This window comes from Gekko japonicus, unplaced genomic scaffold, assembly GCF_001447785.1.
Source record: "Gekko japonicus isolate JY-2015 unplaced genomic scaffold, Gekko_japonicus_V1.1 scaffold11, whole genome shotgun sequence".
NCBI lineage: Eukaryota > Metazoa > Chordata > Lepidosauria > Squamata > Gekkonidae > Gekko > Gekko japonicus.
The window spans coordinates 1,568,477-1,591,743 of NW_015166418.1; the positions used below are offsets into that span (position 1 = coordinate 1,568,477).

At 42.4% G+C, this 23,267-nt stretch overlaps 1 protein-coding gene across 1 annotated transcript in view; it reads left to right on the forward strand.

The window, feature by feature from the left end:
- SLC7A11 (solute carrier family 7 (anionic amino acid transporter light chain, xc- system), member 11) overlaps positions 1-23,267 on the forward strand; it is an 82,651-nt gene that overhangs the window by 12,065 nt on the left and 47,319 nt on the right. Inside the window, exons 4-6 of the mRNA XM_015411578.1 lie at positions 9,496-9,621; positions 14,848-14,947; positions 16,771-16,815. Coding sequence (XP_015267064.1) covers positions 9,496-9,621; positions 14,848-14,947; positions 16,771-16,815 — 271 coding nt within the window. The remainder of the gene's footprint in view (positions 1-9,495; positions 9,622-14,847; positions 14,948-16,770; positions 16,816-23,267) is intronic.

The window sequence follows — 23,267 nt, forward strand, 5'->3', positions numbered from 1 at the left end:
CTAGCTTCAGTATAGTTCTACGGAGACTTGATATAGTTGGGGGACTGGATCTGAAAAAGCTGACTGTAACTAAATCCAGCCAAATCTGAAATATTAATGTTTGAAGGTCCTGTGTCATGTAGAGAGCATGGACTCTTGCCTTTGGTGGGATCTGGCTTCGTTTTGGAGGCCCACTGCAGGAAGCTTATTACACAGGTATTTCCAAGTTAGCCTCTGGCTTCCTGTACCTTGTCCAAGGAAAGTGCATATTTTTTTCCATTTTCCTTAGACAGCTCTAAATAGCATGTATGAGAAATTCTCTCATTCCCTACTTGTCGCTCTTATCTCATTGTTGCAAAAGAGAAAATAGGTTTAGACTTCAGCTAATGCTAAAATTAAGTGTGCATCTTTTAAGACAAGATTTAAAGTTTAGTACATACAACAATGTCTAATACTAAAAGAAAGAATCAGGAAAAAAGACAGATCCACAATTTTGTTTTCTTACATTTTCCATCTGCTGCACATATAGCTGATGTATGCCTTGATAGTAGTAAAATGCTGTGATAACAGGTTGGCTTCTTATACAAGTATGAATTAGAAAGCAGCACCCAGGCCAGGGACTAGAAAGAAAATTAAAAGCATAGAAGAGTAGGGAAGTCATGCAAGGCAATTCTGGTTACATAAGGAAATGAAATCATTTGGCACTTTCTCAAGTTGAATTGACCTTGCACTTCCAGCCCCCTAAAGAAAGAAAGAGAAAGAGAGAGGTTATTTGCAGATGGGCTTTTCCACCAAGGTAAAAAGACAGAATGAATCGATACTGGCCTGCATTTCTTTTCTCCTAATTATGTTAAAACCTGAAGATCCATCTGAGTAATTGAATTAAGATTGTGTTTTACAGGTTAATGCTTAAAATATTTCATGGAAAGATAGCTGTAAAATGGATGTTTGAAAACTACAAGGACTCTGAGAAAGAATTGGGGGGGGGGGTTCCATTAGAAATAATTTCCTAAGCATATGTAATTTGCACCCAATAACAGAATCATCTGGTATGGGATTTCATTATTGCTAACTTAATGGGAAAATCTTTGGAGATAAACCAAGAGTTTATACAGTAATTTTTTTTAAAAAAGAGAAAGAATCAATATTGTAGGAGGGTGGAGTTTTCCTGTAATAAAGACACCCTCATGAGGAGTTAGGAGTGAACAGCAAATCGTTGCCATGGGAACCAAATGAGAGGCTGTGTTGAGTAAGTGAGATGACTTTGTTGCTTCAATGAAACCGGATTCCTTTAGGAAGCCCTTTGAGAGTAAACCATACTGCTCTCAGGAGAGGCTCTGAAAGACATGGGTGAGGAAGTAATTACAGCAAAACTGAAGTGAGAGGACTCCTGCAAGCGTGGGGCATAGCAAACTGCAGGGGAAGTCAATTTGTCATTGGAGAACAAAAAACAAAAAATAATCTTTGTACCTGTGACTTAATATGGGAGTATGTCTGCCCCTAAATGTACGAGTAAGAGCCACCACACAAGCTCTGTGAGGTGGTGTTAATCCTTACCTCAAGTTGCTCTTGATGTTTGCTTATATTTCCCTGTCCCCACCTTGGAGCTAGCTGCAGCTTTGTGGGGACAATTCAGAGACCAACCCTAAGGAGGTCTGCACAAATTCCTCCCAAGAAAATGTTGTTAGGATTGCACTGTTAGATTAGGAAAACAGAAGAGCGGGAATGGTTCAACACTCCATTCTGCCACCTTTAGCCATGCACCTCTGCTACATTTGAGTAAAACAAAACAACGTAGGAAGACAAGCTCTGGATTCCCCCTTATTACCTGCAGTGTGGCTCTTATAGAGCTAAGATACAAAATCTAAACAAGGGTCCCTTACAGCTTGCGTGCTCTGCAAGCTAACCTTTGCAAAGGTTCGGTGCTGAAACTGGGATGGACATACACAAAACCTTAATGCAGGGTAATACATAATATTTTAGGGACATCTTATAGCGATTGAGATTAACCTCTGTGCGGTAGAAGAAAAGAGTTAAGGGGAAAGAATGATTAAACCTAAAAGAAAAAACGGTTTGCCTGGCACTGAAATATTTCAAGAGAAGGCACTAGGTGAAGGGAAAGGGAGCATTCTGAAGCAGGAAGGCCACCCATGAAAAGGCTCTCTCGAGTGCAACCCATCTCACATCTCAAGGTGGGGGGATACAAAGAAAGGCCTGTAATGATGAATGTCCTAGCCATGCAAAACTATATATTCTTACCCATTGAAATCTAAACGGCAAAGTAATTTAGGTGGATTCCTTCTGTTCTGGCTTGTGTCAATGTTATGGATTGGTAGGAAATCAGAACTGTTGCTACTTCTCTGGATATAGTCCATGTTTTGCAAAGTCAGGGCTATGTAAAAGTGGACTGAGAAATGTAACCAATTAAGTCCTTGTCATGTGTGATTATATATCCACGGTGTGGCTCAGTGAAAGAACCTCTGCTTTGCATGTAGAAGGTCCCAGGTTCACACCTTGGCATCTCCAGTTAAAAGGACCAGGCAGTACAGTTCTCTCTAAGATGCACTAGGGGGCACTTTCACACAGCATTTCGGAAGCCAGCTCAGAGGATTTCTGCTTCAGCTCACAAACAATGGAGGATGGAGGCATCTCTTTCTGGGGCCCATAGAATTAGACCCCCTAGTCCAATCTTTTTGAAACTTATTTGGTGTCTCTGCTTCAAACACACACACACACACACACACACACACACACACACACACAAAACAGCCCTCCCGAGCACCAGGTACCCCTGGATCAATTCTCCATTATAGCCTATGAGACCATTGACTATAATGGCCCCCTTAGGTTATAACTGAGCCAGGGGAAAAAAACTGATTTTTTTTTTTACACACCCCTATCATGCTTTTCAGTATGATTTGTAAGCTGCCTTGAGTCACAGGGAAAAATGGGATATAAGTATTTGAATAAACAAGTAGTTTGGGCAGGTTGATAACATATAAGCAACTTCCTGTTTGTTAGGTTAGGCAGGGTTCTGACAGTGATTGTTCCTCTTCTGTTATACTTGACCTGTAACCCACCTGGAGGTTGGCAACCCTGGAAGTAGGGCAGACCAAGAGAGACAGTGGCCGACCCAAGAACACCCACTAAACTTGGGTGTTAAATGCAGATTAGTATCAAGATTTCTAAACTGAATCTAACCACTACACCGCACGTGTTCTCCCTATTGGACATGACTGCTCAGGCCCTGTAGAGAACAATATTTTGTCTAATGATTCTGTTTTCTCTTGTAATATATAATTTTTTCTTAAAAATATAAATTATAGCTTAAAAGAATTCATTCTGAGATTTTTACAAGGTTATGTAAATAATCTAAAAATAATTTACACAATAGTCCAATTTAGACTTACAACTTTAATGCTACTAGCTTTTTTCACTCACAAGGTAGAATTTTTTCTCACAACACTGTGGAGATCAGAGGGAACATTGCCAGGCAGTAGGTGATGTGAAAGACCTCAGCCTGATATCTTGGAGAGCCACTGCCAGTCTGAGTAGACAGTACTGACTTTGATGGACAAATGGTCTGATTCAGTATAAGGCAACTTCATGTGTGTTCAGTCTTTCTCATGATTGAGATACCTTGTTTGCAATCCCTGCCTTTCCAAGTATGATGTTACCCACCTCTGCCTTTGGGCTTTAGTTGAAAAGCTACCATTAAAGTTAGGATTGTGCAGCTGGCTGATCAGACAAATGTAATTACAAAAGCAAGCCTGTATGTTGTAATGTTAAATTATATCTTTACCCACTTCATGTCAAACTACAAAGCCACAGTAGAATACCCACTAAACAAAACGAAACAAAACAACTGGCAGCTTCATGACTGGTCTGCACATGGTAGATCTTATAATAAAACCAAGCTCTAAATACAGATCAACTGTTCTCATACAGAAGCTGGATTTTTCATTGAAAATGAGTTTGATTTATTTAAGCAATCTGAAGAGAAACCAGAGTAGGTCATGATTTATATTCATGATTCATTTGCGTGATTGCTCAGATAGAAAGCCATAGGATACTGCCATTCACATAGCTCAGGTCCTCACTAGCTATTATCTATTGGTTATCTTGTACATACTACAAGGTGGGTCACTGTATTGAAATAAAAGTGTTAGTTGAGGTCAGTTCTCATTAAAAAAAGATGCTTCATGTTGCTTATTCATACCTGAGTTGTATAATAGAGTTCAAGGCAAAGTAGCTGAATACATCATATTTAGATGTTTACTTTACCTAACAAGCTGGTGTTTACCTCTTTGCAGACACTTCATCATGGCTTCTAGTCAGCCTGTACATCCCCTTATGAATCCTCATACTATCAGATATATTGTCCTTTTTCACAATTGAAAGAGGAAGGGTGAGACACCTCTAAAAACTGTAAAAGAAGAGGTACAGAGTACCAGAGGTTATAAAAAGACACAGTTAATAGCGGTTACTAAAAAAAAAATTCCAAAGACAGTCAGGTGACGAGAGAGGAGGTCCTAAAACTGATAGACAACTCAAAAACCGATAAATCACCAGGCCCAGATGGCATACATCCAAGAGTTCTGAAAGAACTCAAATGTGAAGTTGTGGATCTCCTGACAAAAATATGTAATCTTTCCTTAAAATCTGCCTCCATTCCTGAGGATTGGAAGGTAGCTAATGTCACTCCCATCTTTAAAAAGGGTTCCAGAGGAGATCCGGGAAATTACAGGCCAGTCAGTCTGACGTCGATACCGGGTAAATTGGTGGAAACCATTATTAAGGAAAGAATTAGTAGGCACATAGATGAACAAAACCTATTGAGGCAGACTCAACATGGGTTCTGTAAGGGAAGATCTTGTCTCACTAACCTATTAGTGTTCTTTGAGGGGGTGAACAAACATGTGGACAAGGGGGATCCAATAGATATTATTTACCTTGACTTCCAGAAAGCTTTTGATAAAGTTCCTCATCAAAGGCTCATAAGTAAGCTCAAAAATCATGGGATAGAAGGACAAGTCCTTTTATGGATCAAAAACTGGCTAGTTCATAGAAAACAGAGAGTGAGTGTAGGTGGGCAATTTTCTCAGTGGAGGGTGGTAAGCAGTGGGGTACCACAGGGATCAGTACTTGGTCCACTGCTTTTTAACTTGTTCATTAATGATTTGGAGATGGGAGTAAGCAGTGAAGTGGCTAAATTTGCGGATGATACAAAGTTGTTCAAGGTGGTGAAAACCAGTGAGGATTGTGAGGCACTCCAAAGGGATCTGTCAAAGATGGGCAAGTGGGCGTCAACATGGCAAATGGGGTTCAATGTGGCCAAGTGCAAGGTGATGCACATTGGAGCCAAAAATCCTAAATATAAATACACATTGATGGGGTCTGAACTGGCAGAGACTGAGCAAGAGAGAGATCTTGGAGTTGTAGTGGATAACTCACTGAAAATGTCGAGACAGTGTGTGACTGCAATAAAGAAGGCCAATGCTATGCTGGGGATTATTAGGAAGGGTATTGAAAACAGATCAGCCAATATAATAATGCCCCTATATAAATCAATGGTGAGACCTCATTTGGAATACTGTGTGCAGTTCTGGGCACCACACCTTAAAAAGGATATTATAGCTTTGGAAAAAGTGCAGAAAAGGGCAACTCGAATGATAAAAGGGTTGGAACACTTTCCCTATGAGGAAAGGTTAAAGCGCTTAGGGCTCTTTAGCTTGGAGAAAAGACGACTGAGGGGTGACATGATCGAGGTTTATAAGATTATGCATGGGAAAGAGCAGGTAAAGAAAGAGGTACTTTTCTCCCTTTCTCACAATACAAGAACTCGTGGGCACTCCATGAAACTGCAGAGCGGTCGGGTTAGAACGGATAAAAGGAAGTACTTCTTCACCCAAAGAGTGATTAACACATGGAATTCACTGCCACAGGAAGTGGTGGGTGCTACAAGCATGGACGGCTTCAAAAGGGAATTAGATAAGCATATGGAGCAGAGGTCCATCAGTGGCTATTAGCCACAAGGTATAGCTAGGGGCTCTGGGGCAAGTGATGCTCTGTCTTCTTGGTGCTTGGGGGGGGGGTCAACAGTGGGAGGGCTTCTAATGTCCTGGCCCCACTGCTGGACCTCCTGATGGCACTGGTATTTCTGGCCACTGTGTGACACAGAGTGTTGGACTGGATGGGCCTTTGGCCTGATCCAACATTGGCATCTCTTATGTCCTTATGTCAGTTTGTAAATGAAAGATAACTTCTGTGAAAAATCCCAAAACAGAAAATGTAAACAGTAAAGCAGTCTGAAAGCAGTCAGACAGTATAAACAATGAAACAGTCCAGTCTTCATTAGAGTTGAATGATGTGTGAATAAATCCTTCCAAGGTTTAGGGTTGGCATGGTTTTTCAAAATGGACCACATCCAGTCACTGCATCACTGCTTCTTCCTTTCCCTCCTGTCCTGTTATCATATGTTTGTGTCTGATATTGGTATTCTGATCAAAGATGTACTCATTAGTGGATTTAAAGTAAATCAAGCAAAAGTGAGACTAACTTGTGAATTCTGATGTTTCATATTAAAGAACCAAGCACAGAGTTCCTGTTCACCAATGACACCAAGCATAGAGATACACTCTAGTATAAGCTGTCTGTGAAGGTTTATCTTTCAGGGTTTTTCTAAGTGCCCATTTTATGTATCTCTCATTGTGGTTTATGTGCTGGAAACAAATCTCTGTGTTAAAAGGCAGGTATATAATTTTTGGATAGCAGTACAAATGAAGCCTGAGTCAATTTCCAGGCTCCACAAATGCCTCCCACAAGTGCAGGGCATATGATGACTAAAACAAGGACACGTTTAATGGATGCCATAGCAATATTTAAGAAAGGGCAGTGCACCCAGGCAGTGTAGGTCAAAGTGTTCAGGTGTTCGCTGCCTCATCCAAAGGTCTGGCAGAACAGCTCAATTTTACAGGCCCTGCGGAATTCCATTAAATCTCACAGGGCCCTTATCTCAAGTGGGAGCATATTCCACTAGGCTGGGGCCAGGGCAGAATATGCCCTGGACCTGGTCGAGGCCAAGCAGACATTGGTTGGGATGGAGATTACCAGCAGATGTTGCTCAGCAGAGCACAAAGCTCTTCGGGGCACATAGGAGGACAGGTAGTCCCACAGATATGTTGGTCCCAGGCCGCAAAGGGCTTTGAAGGTTAATATCATAACCTTGAACTAGATCTGGTAGGCAATTGGCAGCCGCATTTTGCACTAGCTGCAGTTTCCTGGTCAGGTTCAAGGGCAGCCCCATTTAGAGCATGTTACAGTAATCCAACCTAGAAGTGACCATTGTATGGATCACTGTAGCTAACACTTGAGAGGAGAGATAACCAGCCAAAAATGGTAAAAGGCTGATCTAGTAGCCGTGGTGACCTGGGCCTCCATTGAAAGCGAGGCATCTAGGACCACCCCCAGGCTCTTCACCCTCAGTACCGGTGACAATGGTGTCCCACCAAGGGTTGGGAGCCTGATTCCTGATCCCTCCCCCCATGGCTCAGATACAGGACCTCTGTCTTCATTGGATTTAACCTCAGCCAGCTTTTGGACAAAGCTGTGAAGTTGTAAATCCAATATAAGTTCAGAATACAGATACCCCCTACTACACCTTCTTTCTAGGCTGAACTGAAAGTTGCAGAGTTTTATGAAAGTCCCAGTTCACCTACTTTGCTTCTCTTTCCATGGTACAGGAAACAGAAACTGTACTCTGATGCTGCTGACCATCACTGTTTTTACCTGCTTTTAGCGAAAAGATATCAGTGGTTGATAGAGTTGCCAACTTCGGGTTTGGAAATGTGAAGATTTGAGGGTAGAGGCTGGGAGAGTGGGGTTTAGGGAGTGGAAGGACCTTGGTAGGCTATAATGCCATGCAGTCCACCTTCCTAAGCAGCCATTTTCTCCAGGAGAAGTGGGATAATTTTTTAAAAACAAATAAATAAAAAGTGATTTAGGTAGTCTAGAGATCAGCTGTAATTCCAGAACTTCAACCCCCACTTGGAGGTTGACAACCCTAGTGGGGGAGCAGGAAGCACTGGCTTCATCCTGCTTTAGCTTTTTTGACACTTGTCTCTCTTTGGCTACATGGTACCTGAAAAGTACTGGGTTCGATACATCAGGACTCGGACCATGACATAGGCAAAGACGTGTTTATTAGTACTTTACACACGGAACAACAACTAATGGCCGGGTGGCTAACTTTATACAATTGGGGAGGGATGCCCCTAGGTTGCCCCGCCAAGGTCCCTATTGGCTCCTTACTAGAAGTTCAAGAGCCTAGTCCCTATTGTCTTTGGGACTCAAGCTCTAGCTGCCTCTGGCTGGCGCCTGGCAGTGGTCTGAGGACATAACAGTACCATCATATTGCTAAATATGCTTTCATTCTGGCATCATTGGTTAAAAACTGAACAAAAGAAGAATTGCTTAGTAGCAGCAGACAGCAGGGTGGTCAGAAAGTTGGGAAATTCCCAGATTTTTGGGGATGGAGCCTGGGGAAAGTGATATTTGGGGAGGGGTGGGACCTAAGTGGGGTATAATGCTACAGAGGCCACCCTCCATAGCATCCCTGGTCTCCAGGGGAACTGATCTCTGTCATCTGGAGATCATTTGTAGTTCCTGGGGCTCTTCAGCCCTTCCTAGAGGTTAGCAAGCCTAGCAGAAAATACAGCCGCTATTACCAGATAGGAGCAATGCCCCTTTCAACAGCTCCTCTTCAAGTTGCCAAAGGAACAAACTATTTGAGACATACCATTGGGGAGAGGATGTCAGTTCTGCATTCTTTTTTACAACTGCTGAAAAGCATGTCAGACAGGTACTGCTACAGTTCTTAAAGGGGTGGAACCCTGTAAGAGGGTTGTAAGATATCCACCTCTGCTAATTTTCATTCCATATATGAGACCTCTTTTTACAGGAAATCATGAGTAGAGGAGCAAGCAGGAGGAAATTAATGTGAGCATTAAACTTAAGGACAATGTTTCATAGGGCCATAATTGTGAGGTCTTGAATGATTATTTTATCTAGTCTTTAATTTTTCAAATGACATGGAAATCTACTGTTAAATCAAACAAAGATTACAACTGAAAGGGGATGTGAAATTAATTTTCAGTTCAAAGGCAGAGTTATACCAGTCCATCAATTATCAGCACTGAACGGTTTGGCCAGGGATGGGGGGGGGAGGGCTTTAATGTTTTCCCTTGAAAGCCTGCAAAAAGATTTATGGTTGGAACAAGGGGGGGGGGGGAGAGAGAGATTTAGCAAAGACACGTTAAAGGATAGTGAGTGGGAGGGAAGATAGAAAAGATGAGTTGCAAGAAGGCTGCTGAAGGAAATATGCTGAAGGGCAACTCTCTCCATTTTACAAATGCCCAGAACCTCTACTGGGGAAAAGCTCTCCCTGGACAGAGTTTATGGTGCTTTTGGAAGGATGCAAACTTTCCTTTAACCATTCTCTCTTTTTCCTCCCTCCAGCGCTTGTAATGGTCCTGAATAGCATGAGTGTCAGCTGGAGTGCCCGCATCCAGATTTTCCTCACCTTTTGCAAGCTCGTAGCAATTTTGATAATTATAGTCCCTGGAGTTATGCAGCTAATTAAAGGTATGAACAGAAAAGTAAATGCTGTTTTAAGTGCTTTTATCTCCCCCCCTTCTCGCCCTTGCCCCTGCCAAATGTTGCTTATACCAGCAAAATCACTTAATTAGTCTCTGCTTGTTTAACTTAAGCTGCATACTGTCAGGTAAGTGACTGGAAGTGGAACTATACTGAGAATAACTTGTATTTACTACAGCATGCTGATGAGAGGATATCGGGGCTGGATCCATAAGTTTTAAACTAAGGACCAGAAAATTGGGCCTCTCAGCATAAATTGTATTGGGAGAATAATTTCTTTTAAAGGAAGAAATCCCCTTTACAATAGTAGATCAACCAGATAACTATTTCTATAGTGCAGTCTGTCTATTGACAGTGTATTACTGAAGCAGAGATAAATCAATTGGAGTGAATGGCTTGAAGGTTATAGCTCTGCTTAAGATGGCACTGTTAGTATTTTGCTGTTATTTTGAGGTTTTAGTTGCTTAGAGTATGTTTGGCCATGGAGTTTATATGACATGAAAATACAGCACTATCCATAGAGAAATATGCTGTTCACTGTAAATCAGACATAAAGAAACCTGAAACCTGGTCTTATATAGCACATGCATTTGTCTCAAGAGTGAGCACAAATAGTTTCAGGAACATAGATGGCTTGTGACTGAAATACTTCTGCAGCAGTTGCAGTCTTTTTAACAGCCATTTTCCCTTCCCTGACTGATCCACTTCAGTGCTCCCTGACTGATTCACTAGTCAAACTTTTGATCTGAAGTTTTCCATCTTCCTCTCTCAAGCTGACACTCCTCTCGATTGGTTTTTACTCTTTGTCTCGAAGCTCCTCTCAGTGTTTTATGCTCCTCTAGCAGATACTTGACTTGGTAACTTTGGACTGCTTTGGATTATCCTGAAAGTCTGCTTGCACCACCTGTTTTTGACAAAATTGGTATCAGGATGCAATACAAATATATTTTATAGTCACTCTGTATTTCAACCTGATTAGTGCTCCACTTCCAGTTTTTCTGTAGGATAAAACATCTCACAATATCCCCTGTGCCAAAAGGTCTCCTTTAGTAGCCAAACTTTCCATTGCAAGCGTCAAAAAAATTCTTTAACAAAGAGTGCTTGCCATTAGCGATGTAAAATTTTATTTCTATATATTTATTACAGTTCTTACACTTGTTTCATTATTTTGTTCTTTGCTTCCATGGGTTTAAAGAGAAAACACATTTCTAGCTGAGACCCCTTTCTGCCCCTGTGGTTTGCCAGGTTGCTGGTAAACCCAATTTTTCCGCTGCTAGTCAGGAGAAAAGTAAACAACAACAAAATTCTGCAGGGCCAACAATATGATGTCACTTCTGTGGAAAACCATATTTTTTTGACATTTCCTATAGAGGACTGATGTAATTTCTGGGGGCAACTTCACACTAGAGTTGCCTCACGGCGCAGCCCCGTTTGCCCTGACACAAACATGTTAATCTCACACCCGAGGCTGCGGGGCTGCATTTTACCTGCGGCTTTGCCCGATTTCCTCCGCAGTTTCGTGATCCTCAAAAAACCTAACCCATCAAACCACAATTGAAAGGTTGCCTGGGGCCCGGCACCCCTGGCACTGCCCCCGAGCCCTCCCCCTGTCTTGACCTGGTTCCCCCTTTATTTCCCCCTCCCGCTGACTTCCTGTCAGTGCTGGTGCCTCCTAATGGTTCTGGCCTCTGGGCACCTGTCCCTCAGGGGCGCCCATGTCACAGGAGGATGCAGGGTGCATACCCCCGCATGTGCTGCAAGCATGTTTAAACTTGCACAGCTTCCTTGCACAGTTCCCCGTGGCATTGAAACCCCAGCAGATGAGTCAAGGTTGAGCCCACTGCCTCTCACCAGCCTCCCGTCCAGCTCCCACATGCGACTGTGCCACCAGGTGCCCAATGTCTGCATACCTGCCTGAAATGGCCCCTGCAGGGCCCATGCATTGGGACCAGAGCTCTTCGTGCTCCCGATCCCATGGCAACGAGGGATCCAAGGCCACCCGAGAGTGGAACCTCTCATCGTATCGCAGCCAAAGCCGCCCCTGAGTATTCTTTATCTGCCCTGTGGATGAGGTCCTGATACTTTATTAAGGCTGCTCCATGGAATGGGTAGGTTTGCAATACCACCCCCATGTAAATGGTATAAGCCGAAAGCCAGTTGTCAAAGGTCTTGTCAATTTGCATCAGCTTTATCTTCTCTAACTCTCTGGGGTCATCTCTCACACTTCCCTTCTCCTCCACATCCCTAAAGAGGAGTGTGAACATGGGGGCCAGAGTGGGACACTCTTGTAGTACTGGAGGACTCACCCATCTCTGCCAGGTCATCTGGTACTGCTCCAGCTCTGCTGCTCGATGCCTGTGTATCCTCTTCATCTTTGGACTCCTGTAATTGTGCCAACCTGGCATATAGGGCTTGCCTTTCTTGCGCACGAGCCATGGACCGGGGATGCTTATGGGGGGGGGGCTGCCCCTGACTTGCCCCTGACTTGCCCTTGCCACCCGGCTTCCACTTCGCCACCTTGGGCCTCAATTTTGGCTGTCAGGTCTTGCAAGGAGGGACCACCCTCGTCCTCAGAGGATGAGATAGTTGGCAGCACCTGCCTGGGTGCCTTTCCAGCTGGGCCGCCTTTCTTCTGTGGTGCCTTCTTAGCTGCCATCCTATACCCTTGGAAAGAAAATGACAAGGGGAGATGTTAAAGCCAAGTGCACCCTCCCCAAGCAATGTTAAGGCCCAGCCCACCCTGCCTGAGAGGAATCCCCCCCAACCATTCTCCCTAGCTAACATAAGTTGGCGAAGAGAAGCATGCCATGCTGGCTAATTCCTGGACAGATCCCTGAAGCTGTTAGTGGAGGGAGCAGCATCCTGCTGTCTTATCCTGAATAAGCCAAAGCCCCATAAATTACTGAGGAAAGTTCCTGGGGATCAGCTTCCCTAGAGGACTGATAACACAGGGAAGAAACGAGAGACAAAGAGAAAAATTGAAGCTGCCTTAGACTGAATCAGAAACTTGGTCCATCAGGCAGCATACTCCCCTCAGACCAGCAACAGTTCCCTAGGTCCCTGGCTGAGATCCCTTTGTTAGAGAGGATGTGCTAAGCTGCTGACCTTTCACCCCTTGGCCCCCTCTTCGCCCTGGCGGAGGCCTGCTGAATACTCCCATGGAGGGCCCCTTTCCCACAGAAGCAATGGCCAGCAAGCCCCGAGCAGGCGGGCCATGGGAGGGGTGGGGGCGCACAAAATGCCTAAATGGGATGGAGCAGGCGGCCAGGCACCCACAGACGAGTGTCCGGATGGCTGGGGCAGAGAGCAAACAGGCGCTTCCACCGCCGCCTGCTCCACGACTGCCCAGCAGCCTACCCTAGGCAAGCCTCGCGCAAGGGGAAATGGGTGCCGGTGCCTGAATGTATGGGGAGACAAGCGAGCAGGCACAGCCACTCCTGATTGGTCCGGTGCTGCCCAGCAGCCTACCCTGGGCAAGCCTTGCATGAGGCTGAAGGGGATGAACACCAGTGCGTAGATTGATGGGGAGGGGAGCAAGCCAGCGCCGCTGCCATGCAGTCCCGCACAGGCAAGCTTCTCACCAGGATCTGGGGGGAACAGGCGTCAGCACCCAACAGCACATGCTCTGCTGGCGGCACATGGAAGAGTGCCCTGGCTTGCTGTGCGATGCCCCGGTGATCTCACCTGCCCGGCAGCCTCCCAGACCAGTGGGGCAGGGGTGCAGGCAGCTGGAAAGAAATGCGACGGCTGCAGCCTGTGCACCCATGCAATGAGTGGGCCCTGGAATGCGGACCCAATGCTGAAGGCCCCCCAGCCACCCCACCTGCCCAGCAGCCTCCCTGGCCAGCAGGGCAGGGGTGCCAGCAGCCAGAAGGACACAGGCAAGGCCTGTGGGCCACATGTGACAGCCCGAAGCCCCTGAGGAAGCTGCCCTGGGATGAGGATACACCAAGGGATGCACCCGTTAAGCGGAGCCGCGATGCAGGGGAAGCCGGCCTGGTGGTACAACTGACCTTCCCCCCCCATTGGAGTAAATCCACCGTTGCTCCATTCCCCTGGGTCCCTCCAACCTTGTCCTCCTCTGTAATGATGCTTGCTTTGGTCCTCAGGTCCTGCTTGGGAGTTCCGCTGCCACCAATAGAACCCCACGTGGCTGGTCCTCACACTGGTGCGCAGCTCCGTCCTACCTCAAGCTTGCACTGGGCCGATCTGAGCATGGAGGGCGGCTGCTGCCAGACCTGGCCAGTGAGCTCGCCCTTGGTTGGCCAGCGCTCCCACACTGAGCCATGATTGGCTCGCCCCACCTGTGCTTCATCCAAGAAGTTGGTGGTGGGCAGGCAAATGCCGCTCCCTGCTCCATGTGCAGGCACCAGTCAATTAGGAAGTCTGCTTTTGTTTGTCATGTGAAACCATAGTTCAGACCAAAGACAGACTATTGTTTCAGATTCTGATCTGACAGTTCCCAACTATTCATCATTTGTGCAATGGCCTGCATTCAGATGGTCACACCAGCCATTTTGTCTTATGTCTGAACTGAACTAAATTGACTTTATCAACAATAACTAAACACTTACCAAAACATCTGAGAATATGGCTCCTGGTAGTTGGAATGATAAGAAATTTGGCAGTCTTAAAGTTCCTTGACAAACATGGATGGGGCCATCTTTGCCCAGCCCCTCCTCCTGCCACGTATCCTTCCAGTAAGTTAAGTTAATGGCAGAAAAGGCAAAGTAACATGACTTAAGTAACATTGCTAAAACAGTTTGGAATGTATTTGTAGTGGCTGAATAATCCCCACAACAAATTTTCTGACAATTTCCTTTTATATAATATAATGAAGCTGAATATATATTTGTGAATATATATTTGTGAAGTGGAAAGTAACAAAACATGCCTTTTTTAAAGATATGAATGCCCACAGGGAAGAAATTATTTTGTCAATACGTTTCTCTGGTAGCTTTTCTTAAAATTAGCAGAATCACTTGTAAATCTGTCTTCATAGGAAATTAGGGCTGGAAGGTAAATATTCCAAACAGTTGGCAAATATGGGCACACAGCCCATTATTCTGTGTGTGCAGCCATCTCTTGGGCATCCTTGCCAACATATTGAGTAATTACCCTGAATTAGTGCACTTTTTATAAAAGAATTTATGTTGGTCTCTTTCATGTTTTTTGCTTAACATTTTGTAAGATTTTTTAAAATCTGTTTTTCAGGTGAAACACAGCACTTTAAAGATGCATTTGTGGGAAATGCAGCCAGTGTCAAGGGATTACCTCTTGCTTTTTATTCAGGAATGTATGCCTACTCAGGCTGGTAAGTTGTGTGGCTGACTGTTTTATGTTGAAGGGTTGCTTGGTTATGAAGTTCAGTATACCATTTAATAGTGTCCTATACACATTTATGGCCATGTTTAAGTTAGAGTACAAAAGATGGCTGCGATATAGAGATCAAATATAACGTACATAAGAAGTAGTGATGATTTCAAAGTCCTTATCCCTGCTGGTTCAACCAGAAAATTTCTGCCTGTGAAACAAACTTATGATTCTTTCTTTTCATGCCATATTTTTCATGGCACCATTTCCCTCTGTATAATGTACATTTTCCCAGCATTATTTGTGCATCAATCAATATATGCATAAATACCATATAAATTGTGCATAAAATCTGTACAATATGTACAAACAAATCTACAAAACTAGTAGCATAGATCTGAATCTGCTGATAAGAACATAAGAACATAAGAGATGCCAATGTTGGATCAGGCCAAAGGCCCATCCAGTCCAACACTCTGTATCACACAGTGGCCAGAAATACCAGTGCCATCAGGAGGTCCACCAGTGGGGCCAGGACATTAGAAGCCCTCCCACTGTTGACCCCCCCAAGCACCAAGATGACAGAGCATCACTTGCTCCAGTGTCCCTATCTATACCTTGTGGCTAATAGCCACTGATGGACCTCTGCTCCATATGCTTATCTAATTCCCTTTTGAAGCTGTCGATGCTTGTAGCCGCCACCACTTCCTGTGGCAGTGAATTCCAAGTGTTAATCACTCTTTGGGTGAAGAAGTACTTCCTTTTATCCGTTCTAACCCGACCGCTTAGCAATTTCATGGAGTGCCCACGAGTTCTTGTATTGTGAGAAAGGGAGAAAAGTACCTCTTTCTCTACCTGCTCTTTCCCATGCATAATCTTATAAACCTCAATCATGTCACACCTCAGTCATCGTTTCTCCAAGCTAAAGAGCCTTAAGCGCCTTAACCTTTCCTCATAGGGAAAGTGTTCCAACCGTTTTATCATTCGAGTTGCCCTTTTCTGCACTTTTTCCAAAGCTATAATTTCCTTTTTAAGGTGTGGTGACCAGAACTGCACACAGTATTCCAAATGAGGTCTCACCATTGATTTATATAGGGGCATTATGATATTGGCTGATCTGTTTTCAATACCCTTCCTAATAATCCCCAGCACAGCATTGGCCTTCTTTATTACAGTCACACACTGTCTCGACATTTTCAGTGAGTTATCTACTACGACTCCAAGATCTCTCTCTTGATCAGTCTCTGCCAGTTCAGACCCCATCAATGTGTATTTATATTTAGGATTTTTGTGCATCACCTTGCACTTGGCCACATTGAACCCCATTTGCCATGTTGACGCCCACTCGCCCACCCTTGACAGATCCCTTTGGAGTGCCTCACAATCCTCACTGGTTTTCATCACCCTGAACAACTTCATATCATCCGCAAATTTAGCCACTTCACTGCTTACTCCCAACTCCAAATCATTAGTGAACAAGTTAAAAAGCAGTGGACCAAGTACTGATCCCTGCGGTACCCCACTGCTTACCCCCCTCCACTGAGAGAACTGCCCATTTATACTCACTCTCTGTTTTCTATTAATTAGCCAGTAACCATTTCGATATAAAAAGTAACAAATCAGGTAACATTTGCTCTTTAATTGTATATTATCTTTCCTATGATTAGTGTTATTTACAAGGTTTTTGGCTGCTACAATAGGCTATTGTTTCTGCTCTAACACGTCATTATTGTGAAAATAAAGTCAGAATTGAACAGTTTATTGGATGCTAAGAAACCCTACATAAATATTAACATTAACTTTATTAAAACTTTCGTTTTATAGGTTTTACCTCAATTTTGTTACTGAAGAGGTAGAGAACCCTGAAAGGCATGTATTATCTCCCTTTCTGTCTTCTCAAAATGATCTTAAGTTTTCTGCTGCTAAAAAAAATTGTATATGCAAATATCTGATATTTGTTTGAAAGTGGATTTGGTAATTTTTAGTTGGCTTGACCTGAGAAAACCTCTAGAAAAGAGCAAAGAAACGGACTCTCCAGAATGCTCATTCTCCTTTTTAGCATATGAGTAATTTTTAGTGGGATCATTCAGTGGAAGACACTAACACATCCCTCAGGGAGGACTGGACTCTGAATGCATTTGTAGCAGATTTTTAATGTTTAATTTATTATTATTAATTTAAACTGCTAAATATATATTGCATGCTTAGGTCAGCACACTTGAAGTGTGATTTTTGACCACTTTACGGTCTGATTTTCACATGGCAAAGCCAAATGTAAACATACTGAGGTAAGGGTTCTGTGTAGCTGCTGCCTTATTTAAAAGGCACTTTACCATATGCCTGCAGGCCATTCACATGCAGTGTTAGCATGTCAATTGCCTGTGTGGCCTGGAAAGATCTGTTGCTGGCAGGCTAACTCTGTGCACAAAATGGCCCAGTATATGCAGTGTTCCTTTAAATGAGTTGACAGCTATATGGAATGATAATTTGGATTAGAGTTTTCCACACAGCCTTTTCAAAATTAAACTGAGCCTTAATATGGTCAAATCACATTATTCACACCCAGGGCTTTTTTTGTAGAAAAAGCCCAGCAGGAACTCATTAGCATAATAGGCCAAACCCAACAGAAAAACCTATTGGCATATCAGGCCATGCCCCCTTCCCTTGGCTTGCCTGGACAAGCTGGCCCTTGGACAGGCTGGGGAAGGCACGGGGAGGCATTTAAATTCCTCCCTGATCCTTCCAGGGCCCCCATTGGCCCGCCTACCTCGGAGTCTCAGGGGGTGGGTGTCGCTCTCCAGGCCTTCCCTCTGTAGCCACGCACACAGAGGTTTTGGCTGTAGTGGGCGTGGCCAACTCTGAAGCCAGCCGGAACTCTGTTCCTGTGCGTTCCTGCTCAAAAATAGCCCTGTATCATACCTATAGGAAAGTGATTTCTGTGTACCCTTATTATATGTCTGCTGTGTTTAAGTAACAAATCTAACCCTTATCTGGTTGTTTCAATCCAAATGAATGAATGAACTTGTCTAGAATTGTGTGGCTTTTGTTTAAGTTATTTTGGTAACAATTTTAATACTCGGACTTTCATATCCTCGTTATACACTGCTGCTACTATGTTGGGGTGAGAAATATAAAATAAATATTAACTTTAAGAGTAGGAATCTACAGACTTTCAAGTATATATAACTCTTCCTTACGCAGAATGGAAATGTAGCTAATTCTTTACTAGATGGGAACTAAATATAACTGTATGATTATTTCCCCTGGTCACTATGGATAGAGTGCTTTTATCACATTTCTAAGTGGGTGCATTCTATTGAGACTATGCATGCTTGTAATCTATCAGCTAAGCTCAGTATCTTTTTCATTTCTGGGTGAGTAAGTCTCTGAACATGCCACTCCATAATCCTTTGGTTCCTACCCACGTTAAAAGCTATCTGGAGCAACAGCTTTGAAACACTTATCTTATTGAATACAAACTGCCACTGGATAGGCATCTTCCATTTTCGTTTATAGTTGGAGTAAATAGAATTGTCCTTCCTCACTAGGAAGTTTTTCTCCATAAAGAAATGGCTCTTCTTCCTTCTGTGAGAAGAAGGTTCTTCACTTATTTGAAGGGAGTCCATGGATCCAACACTTTCTCTCCCTACCTTGTGTATTAGCCAGATCCAATGTTCTTCTGTGTGCCCAGAAATCTAGTTTAGGGCTAGCCTTCCAGCACTGTATTTCAGGGTTATTTTATGCTCCCATTTTATTTTTCAGACATTTTGTCATAATCTGTAGCTAGTTTTTCCTACTAGATAATTTTAGGTAACTTGTTTAGCCTTAACTCATTTGCCCTGAGGATGAACTGAAGCTGTGCATATAGAATACTTTTGTGTGGATTCTATATCTCAGGGTGCGATTTACATATTAAGGTAGATGTGCAAAAGGAAAATTCCTTAAGATTATTTAATAGCTATCAGGATATAGTCAGACTACCAAATTGCTACTGATGGACTGGTTTTTGGCCACCGTGTGACAGAGTGTTGGACTGTATGGGCCATTGGCCTGATCCATCATTGGCTTCTCTTATGTTCTTATGTTGCTATGCAAACAGAAACCTCTATGCTGGCAGTAAATCAGAAAGGTTTGCTTCTTTAGAGAGACAGCCCTGAAGCAGAACTAATTAAATCAAACAGTGGGATTTTTTAAAATTCAGTTTTTATGTGCACTAATGGTCAAGAGATTCTAGCAGTCTCTCAATGTCCAACTAGTCTGACATTTTTCAAGTGACCAAGGCACTTCCCTGATCCATGTCATTAAAAGGGCACTGGATGACAACACTTTTGCTCCATCATCTATTGAAATCAGAGACAGTATTTTTAGTGAACATAATTCACTATTGCATGAAGCCTCTAATGAAGGGCTGAAGATATAAAGCTTGATAATCTGAGCAGGCAGGGTTTGACTCTCTCGCACCTAGGGATTAGTAGGTACACTGTTGGGCGTACTTTGTTTGCTTTGCGATAGGTACTCTATTTAACTTTTCTGCAGAAATTCCCATTGTACATGTCTGCTGCAGAAGGTCTTTTTACAGTTGAATTTAAATGGACAATGGTGGCTGTTGTTACTATTGCTGTGAATAGGATCAGGTTTGTAATTCTTCCAGATGCATAATTTGTTATACTTTGTAAAGAGCTGTAGATGCAAATAACTGCCTGGAATAAGAAAGTGTATAATGATTCCTTCTGTCTTGTGATTTGCCAAAGTAAATGTTTACTTCAGCATCAGTCACAGTTGTAAGTTTCCAGGTGCACTTCACCACATAGAATAACTGGCAGCTGGTATTGCTATAATCAAATCATGCTCAAACTGTGATAATTAACCTTCTGCAATGTGAGGAATGAGAGTGTACCTGAAAAGAATTATGGGATGAACATGGATATCTATACCTAGATGTATTAATTCCCAATGCCACAAGGATATGTAAACATGATTTCTATAGCTCCGTAGCCACCATATCCCCCCCCATTTGATTTGAACCAAACCTATGAGAAAATTAGCATGTTATCCTGTTTTACAACAAATAAGGTTGATGGATGGCTAGCTGCAATGTGTTATGGGCATAATTTAATGCAGGACTTCCAAGTCCATATCCAAGACTGTATATCAGAGTACAGTGGCTTTTGCATTAGGAAACCTCAAGCTGCCATTTGTTATCTGACAAGGAAGATTTGCTGTGTCCCCCACCTTGAATATACTTCAGTTACAAGCCATTGAGTACTATTATGCTAAGCATGGAATGAACTGGGAGTAATATGTACAACACATAGCCATTATTTTATATAAAACATTTTGCTGTAGTAGAATGAAAAATATTGGCCACAGTGCATTCCAAATCCACCCAGGCAGTTTTGAGTAAATTTAGATTTAGATCTTTGCCAAATACTCCACTTTGGTATTTGCTATATTGGCATTTGTTAATTCTTGTTTTCTTATGTGAGATGCATAGTTCATTTATCAAAATAAATATAAGATAGTAAAGTGAATGAAGGTGTAATAATGATAATATATGGACATGAAGAAGGACCTGATGAAACTATCCAATAATAATAAAGCACTTGAAACTTCAGTGCTTCACATTAAATTTGTTCACATTTCTAAAACATTTTTTTCAGCTATGGAACTTTAAAGTAAAGCTTTCCAAATATCTAGTATATAAAAGGATGAAAGTGTAAATAAAGAAATGATAAGACCCAAAGGCAAATGTTCTTTGAGACCTAGAGCAGCTGACACTTCTGGAGGCATTCTTTGAAATGCCTTTGATGTTGTAAAGTATTGCTAGTATTTGCATTAAATGTATATGTAGCAATTCTTTGTTTAAACATGAAACAGGCCTTTTTAAACGTTTGCAAATGTTCTGTTTTTGTTTGCTAAATAAGTTTGAGGCCATATAAGCAATCTATCTTTGTTTTAGAAATTACACAGTGCAAAGAATGTATTATTGAGATGTATAGTGTTTGTAAGCCTACTCTCCGATTGATAAATCATGTCTAGCGCCTGTTGGAATACAGAGAATGAATTGCTTTGCTGTGACCTTGGGGTCTGAGATTAGTCAGTTTGTCTATTAGACTTTTCCAGCATTCTTCTCACTTCATTTATTCCTTCTGTTCTGCGGAGCCAAGATGCAACAGACTTAGAGCAAGTTGCCAGGGCTTGATATCATCCGTCATGTTGGGAAAGTAGGGGATCAAAATGGCTTACAAATATATATATTTAACATCAGGTTTAAATAATCTGAGCATCACATAAAATTAATACTCTGCTACTGATTTATATTAATTAATGGCTGAAAGTCACAACATATTGAGTCAATAAGAAATGAATAGAAGAAGCATAATATTGGATATTTTTTCCAGACTTAAAAAAGGTGATGCAGACACAGATAAATGAAAGTTAAGCAGCTTCTAAAATGTCAGAGCTCTTACAACACATTGGTGGATTCCAGCCCTTTAAGTTTGGGCATACTTCATTTTGATTCACTATCACAGCTGTTTCAATCAATAACTCATATGATGCTTTAAATATCAAGTCTGATAGGTTTCTAAGCTCTCTTGAAAACCTGGGGTGGGGGTGGGGGAAGACAGAATGGGAGCAGTTGGATGCTCAGCATTTTTAGTAACAATATTTGCTGTGGGACCTGAATGTTAACAGATCTCCTTTAGAAGTCATATTTATGTTTTGGGGGTTGAAGTGCTGAGAAGTCAGGTTATGACTTCTTTGGAAAATATAAGGGATGTAATTAAGTTGTGTTTATGAATAGAGTGAACAGCAATACTACCATACTTATGTATCTAGATTTGTTCTAGAGTACTCAGAAATCCAGGGCTATTTTGGGGCAGGAACGCACAGGACCGGTGTTCCGGCTGGTTTCAGGATTGGCCATGCCCACTACAGCCAAAACTTCTGCATACGTGGCTACAGAGAGAAGGGGCGCCTGGGCAAGCCAAGGGAAGGCAGTTTAAAATGCCTTCCCTTCATTTCAAGGGCTGGCTTGCCCCAGCTCCCCGCAGCTGCTACCAGGGGGTGTGGCCTAATATGCTATTGAGTTTCTGCTGTTGGATGTGGCCTATTATGCTAATGAGTTCCTGCAGAAATTTACTGCAGAAAAAGCCCTGCAGAAATCTATTGGAAGCCGTTCTGTTTTTCCATATTCTGTCTTATCAGTAGCATTTTGTCCGGAGAACAGGTTGTGCAGCAAAACAATCATACACTGTGGCACACCGATTTCTTTTAAAACCAACCAGCCTTTCATAATTCACACTGTCAAAAGCTATGCTATAATCAACTAAACACAATCTGATTTTCTTATGAAATTCTTTAGTATGCTTCAGTAACCAACATAAATTTGCAATATGAACTCTAATGCCTCTTCCTTTTCTTAATCCACCTGAGCATCTGGCATTTCTCATTCCATATATGGTAACAGTCTTTGTTGTAAAATTTTGAGCATCACTTTACACACTTGAGAAATTAATGTGATGGTCCAGTAGTTGCTGCAGTCTTTGATGTTCTTTTTTGGGGAATTGGAATGTATATTGAGCATTTCCAGTCTGTGTGCCATTGGTTTGTTTGCTATATTTGTTGGTATATTCTTATTAAGATTTTGATGGACTCCATTTCTGTGGCTTGGAATAGCTCTGTTGATATCCCATATACTTCTAGTGATTTGTTTCTCCCAATTGCTCTCTGTGCAGCTTTCACTTCACTTTCTATAACTGTAAGCTATTCTTCAAAAGATTCTTCTTTGAAGAAACCTCTCATCCTGCCATCTTTTCTGTAAAGCTCTTCAGTGTATTTTCTTGCCTTTTCTTTATTTTGTCCTGTTCAGTTAATGTTCTTCCTAACCATGCTTTATATTTCTTTTTAATTTCTTGGATCATGTGGAACAGATCTCTTGTTCTTCCTTTTTGTTGTTCTTTTATATTTCTTTACATTGGTTGTTATACTAGTTCTCTTTGTGTCTATGTGCAAGTTGCTGGAACTCTGTGTTTAGACTTCTGCTTTGATTTAACTCACCTTTTACTTTTGCTTCTTGAGTTTTATCAGTCTTTCATTGAAGCTTTTAATTTTTTTGGTTAGAGGAATAGTCTTTGCTTCAACCCATAGTTCTTTCAGTTCACATTCACTTGAACTTGGTAATGGAAATCTTTTCTGTACATGGTCTTCAAAGTCTTCAGGAATGTTGTTTAGATTGAATTTTGGCACTATGAAAGTTTTGGTATTTTTTTTTAGCTTTACTCTAATGTTTGATATTAAAAATGCATGGTTTGTACCAC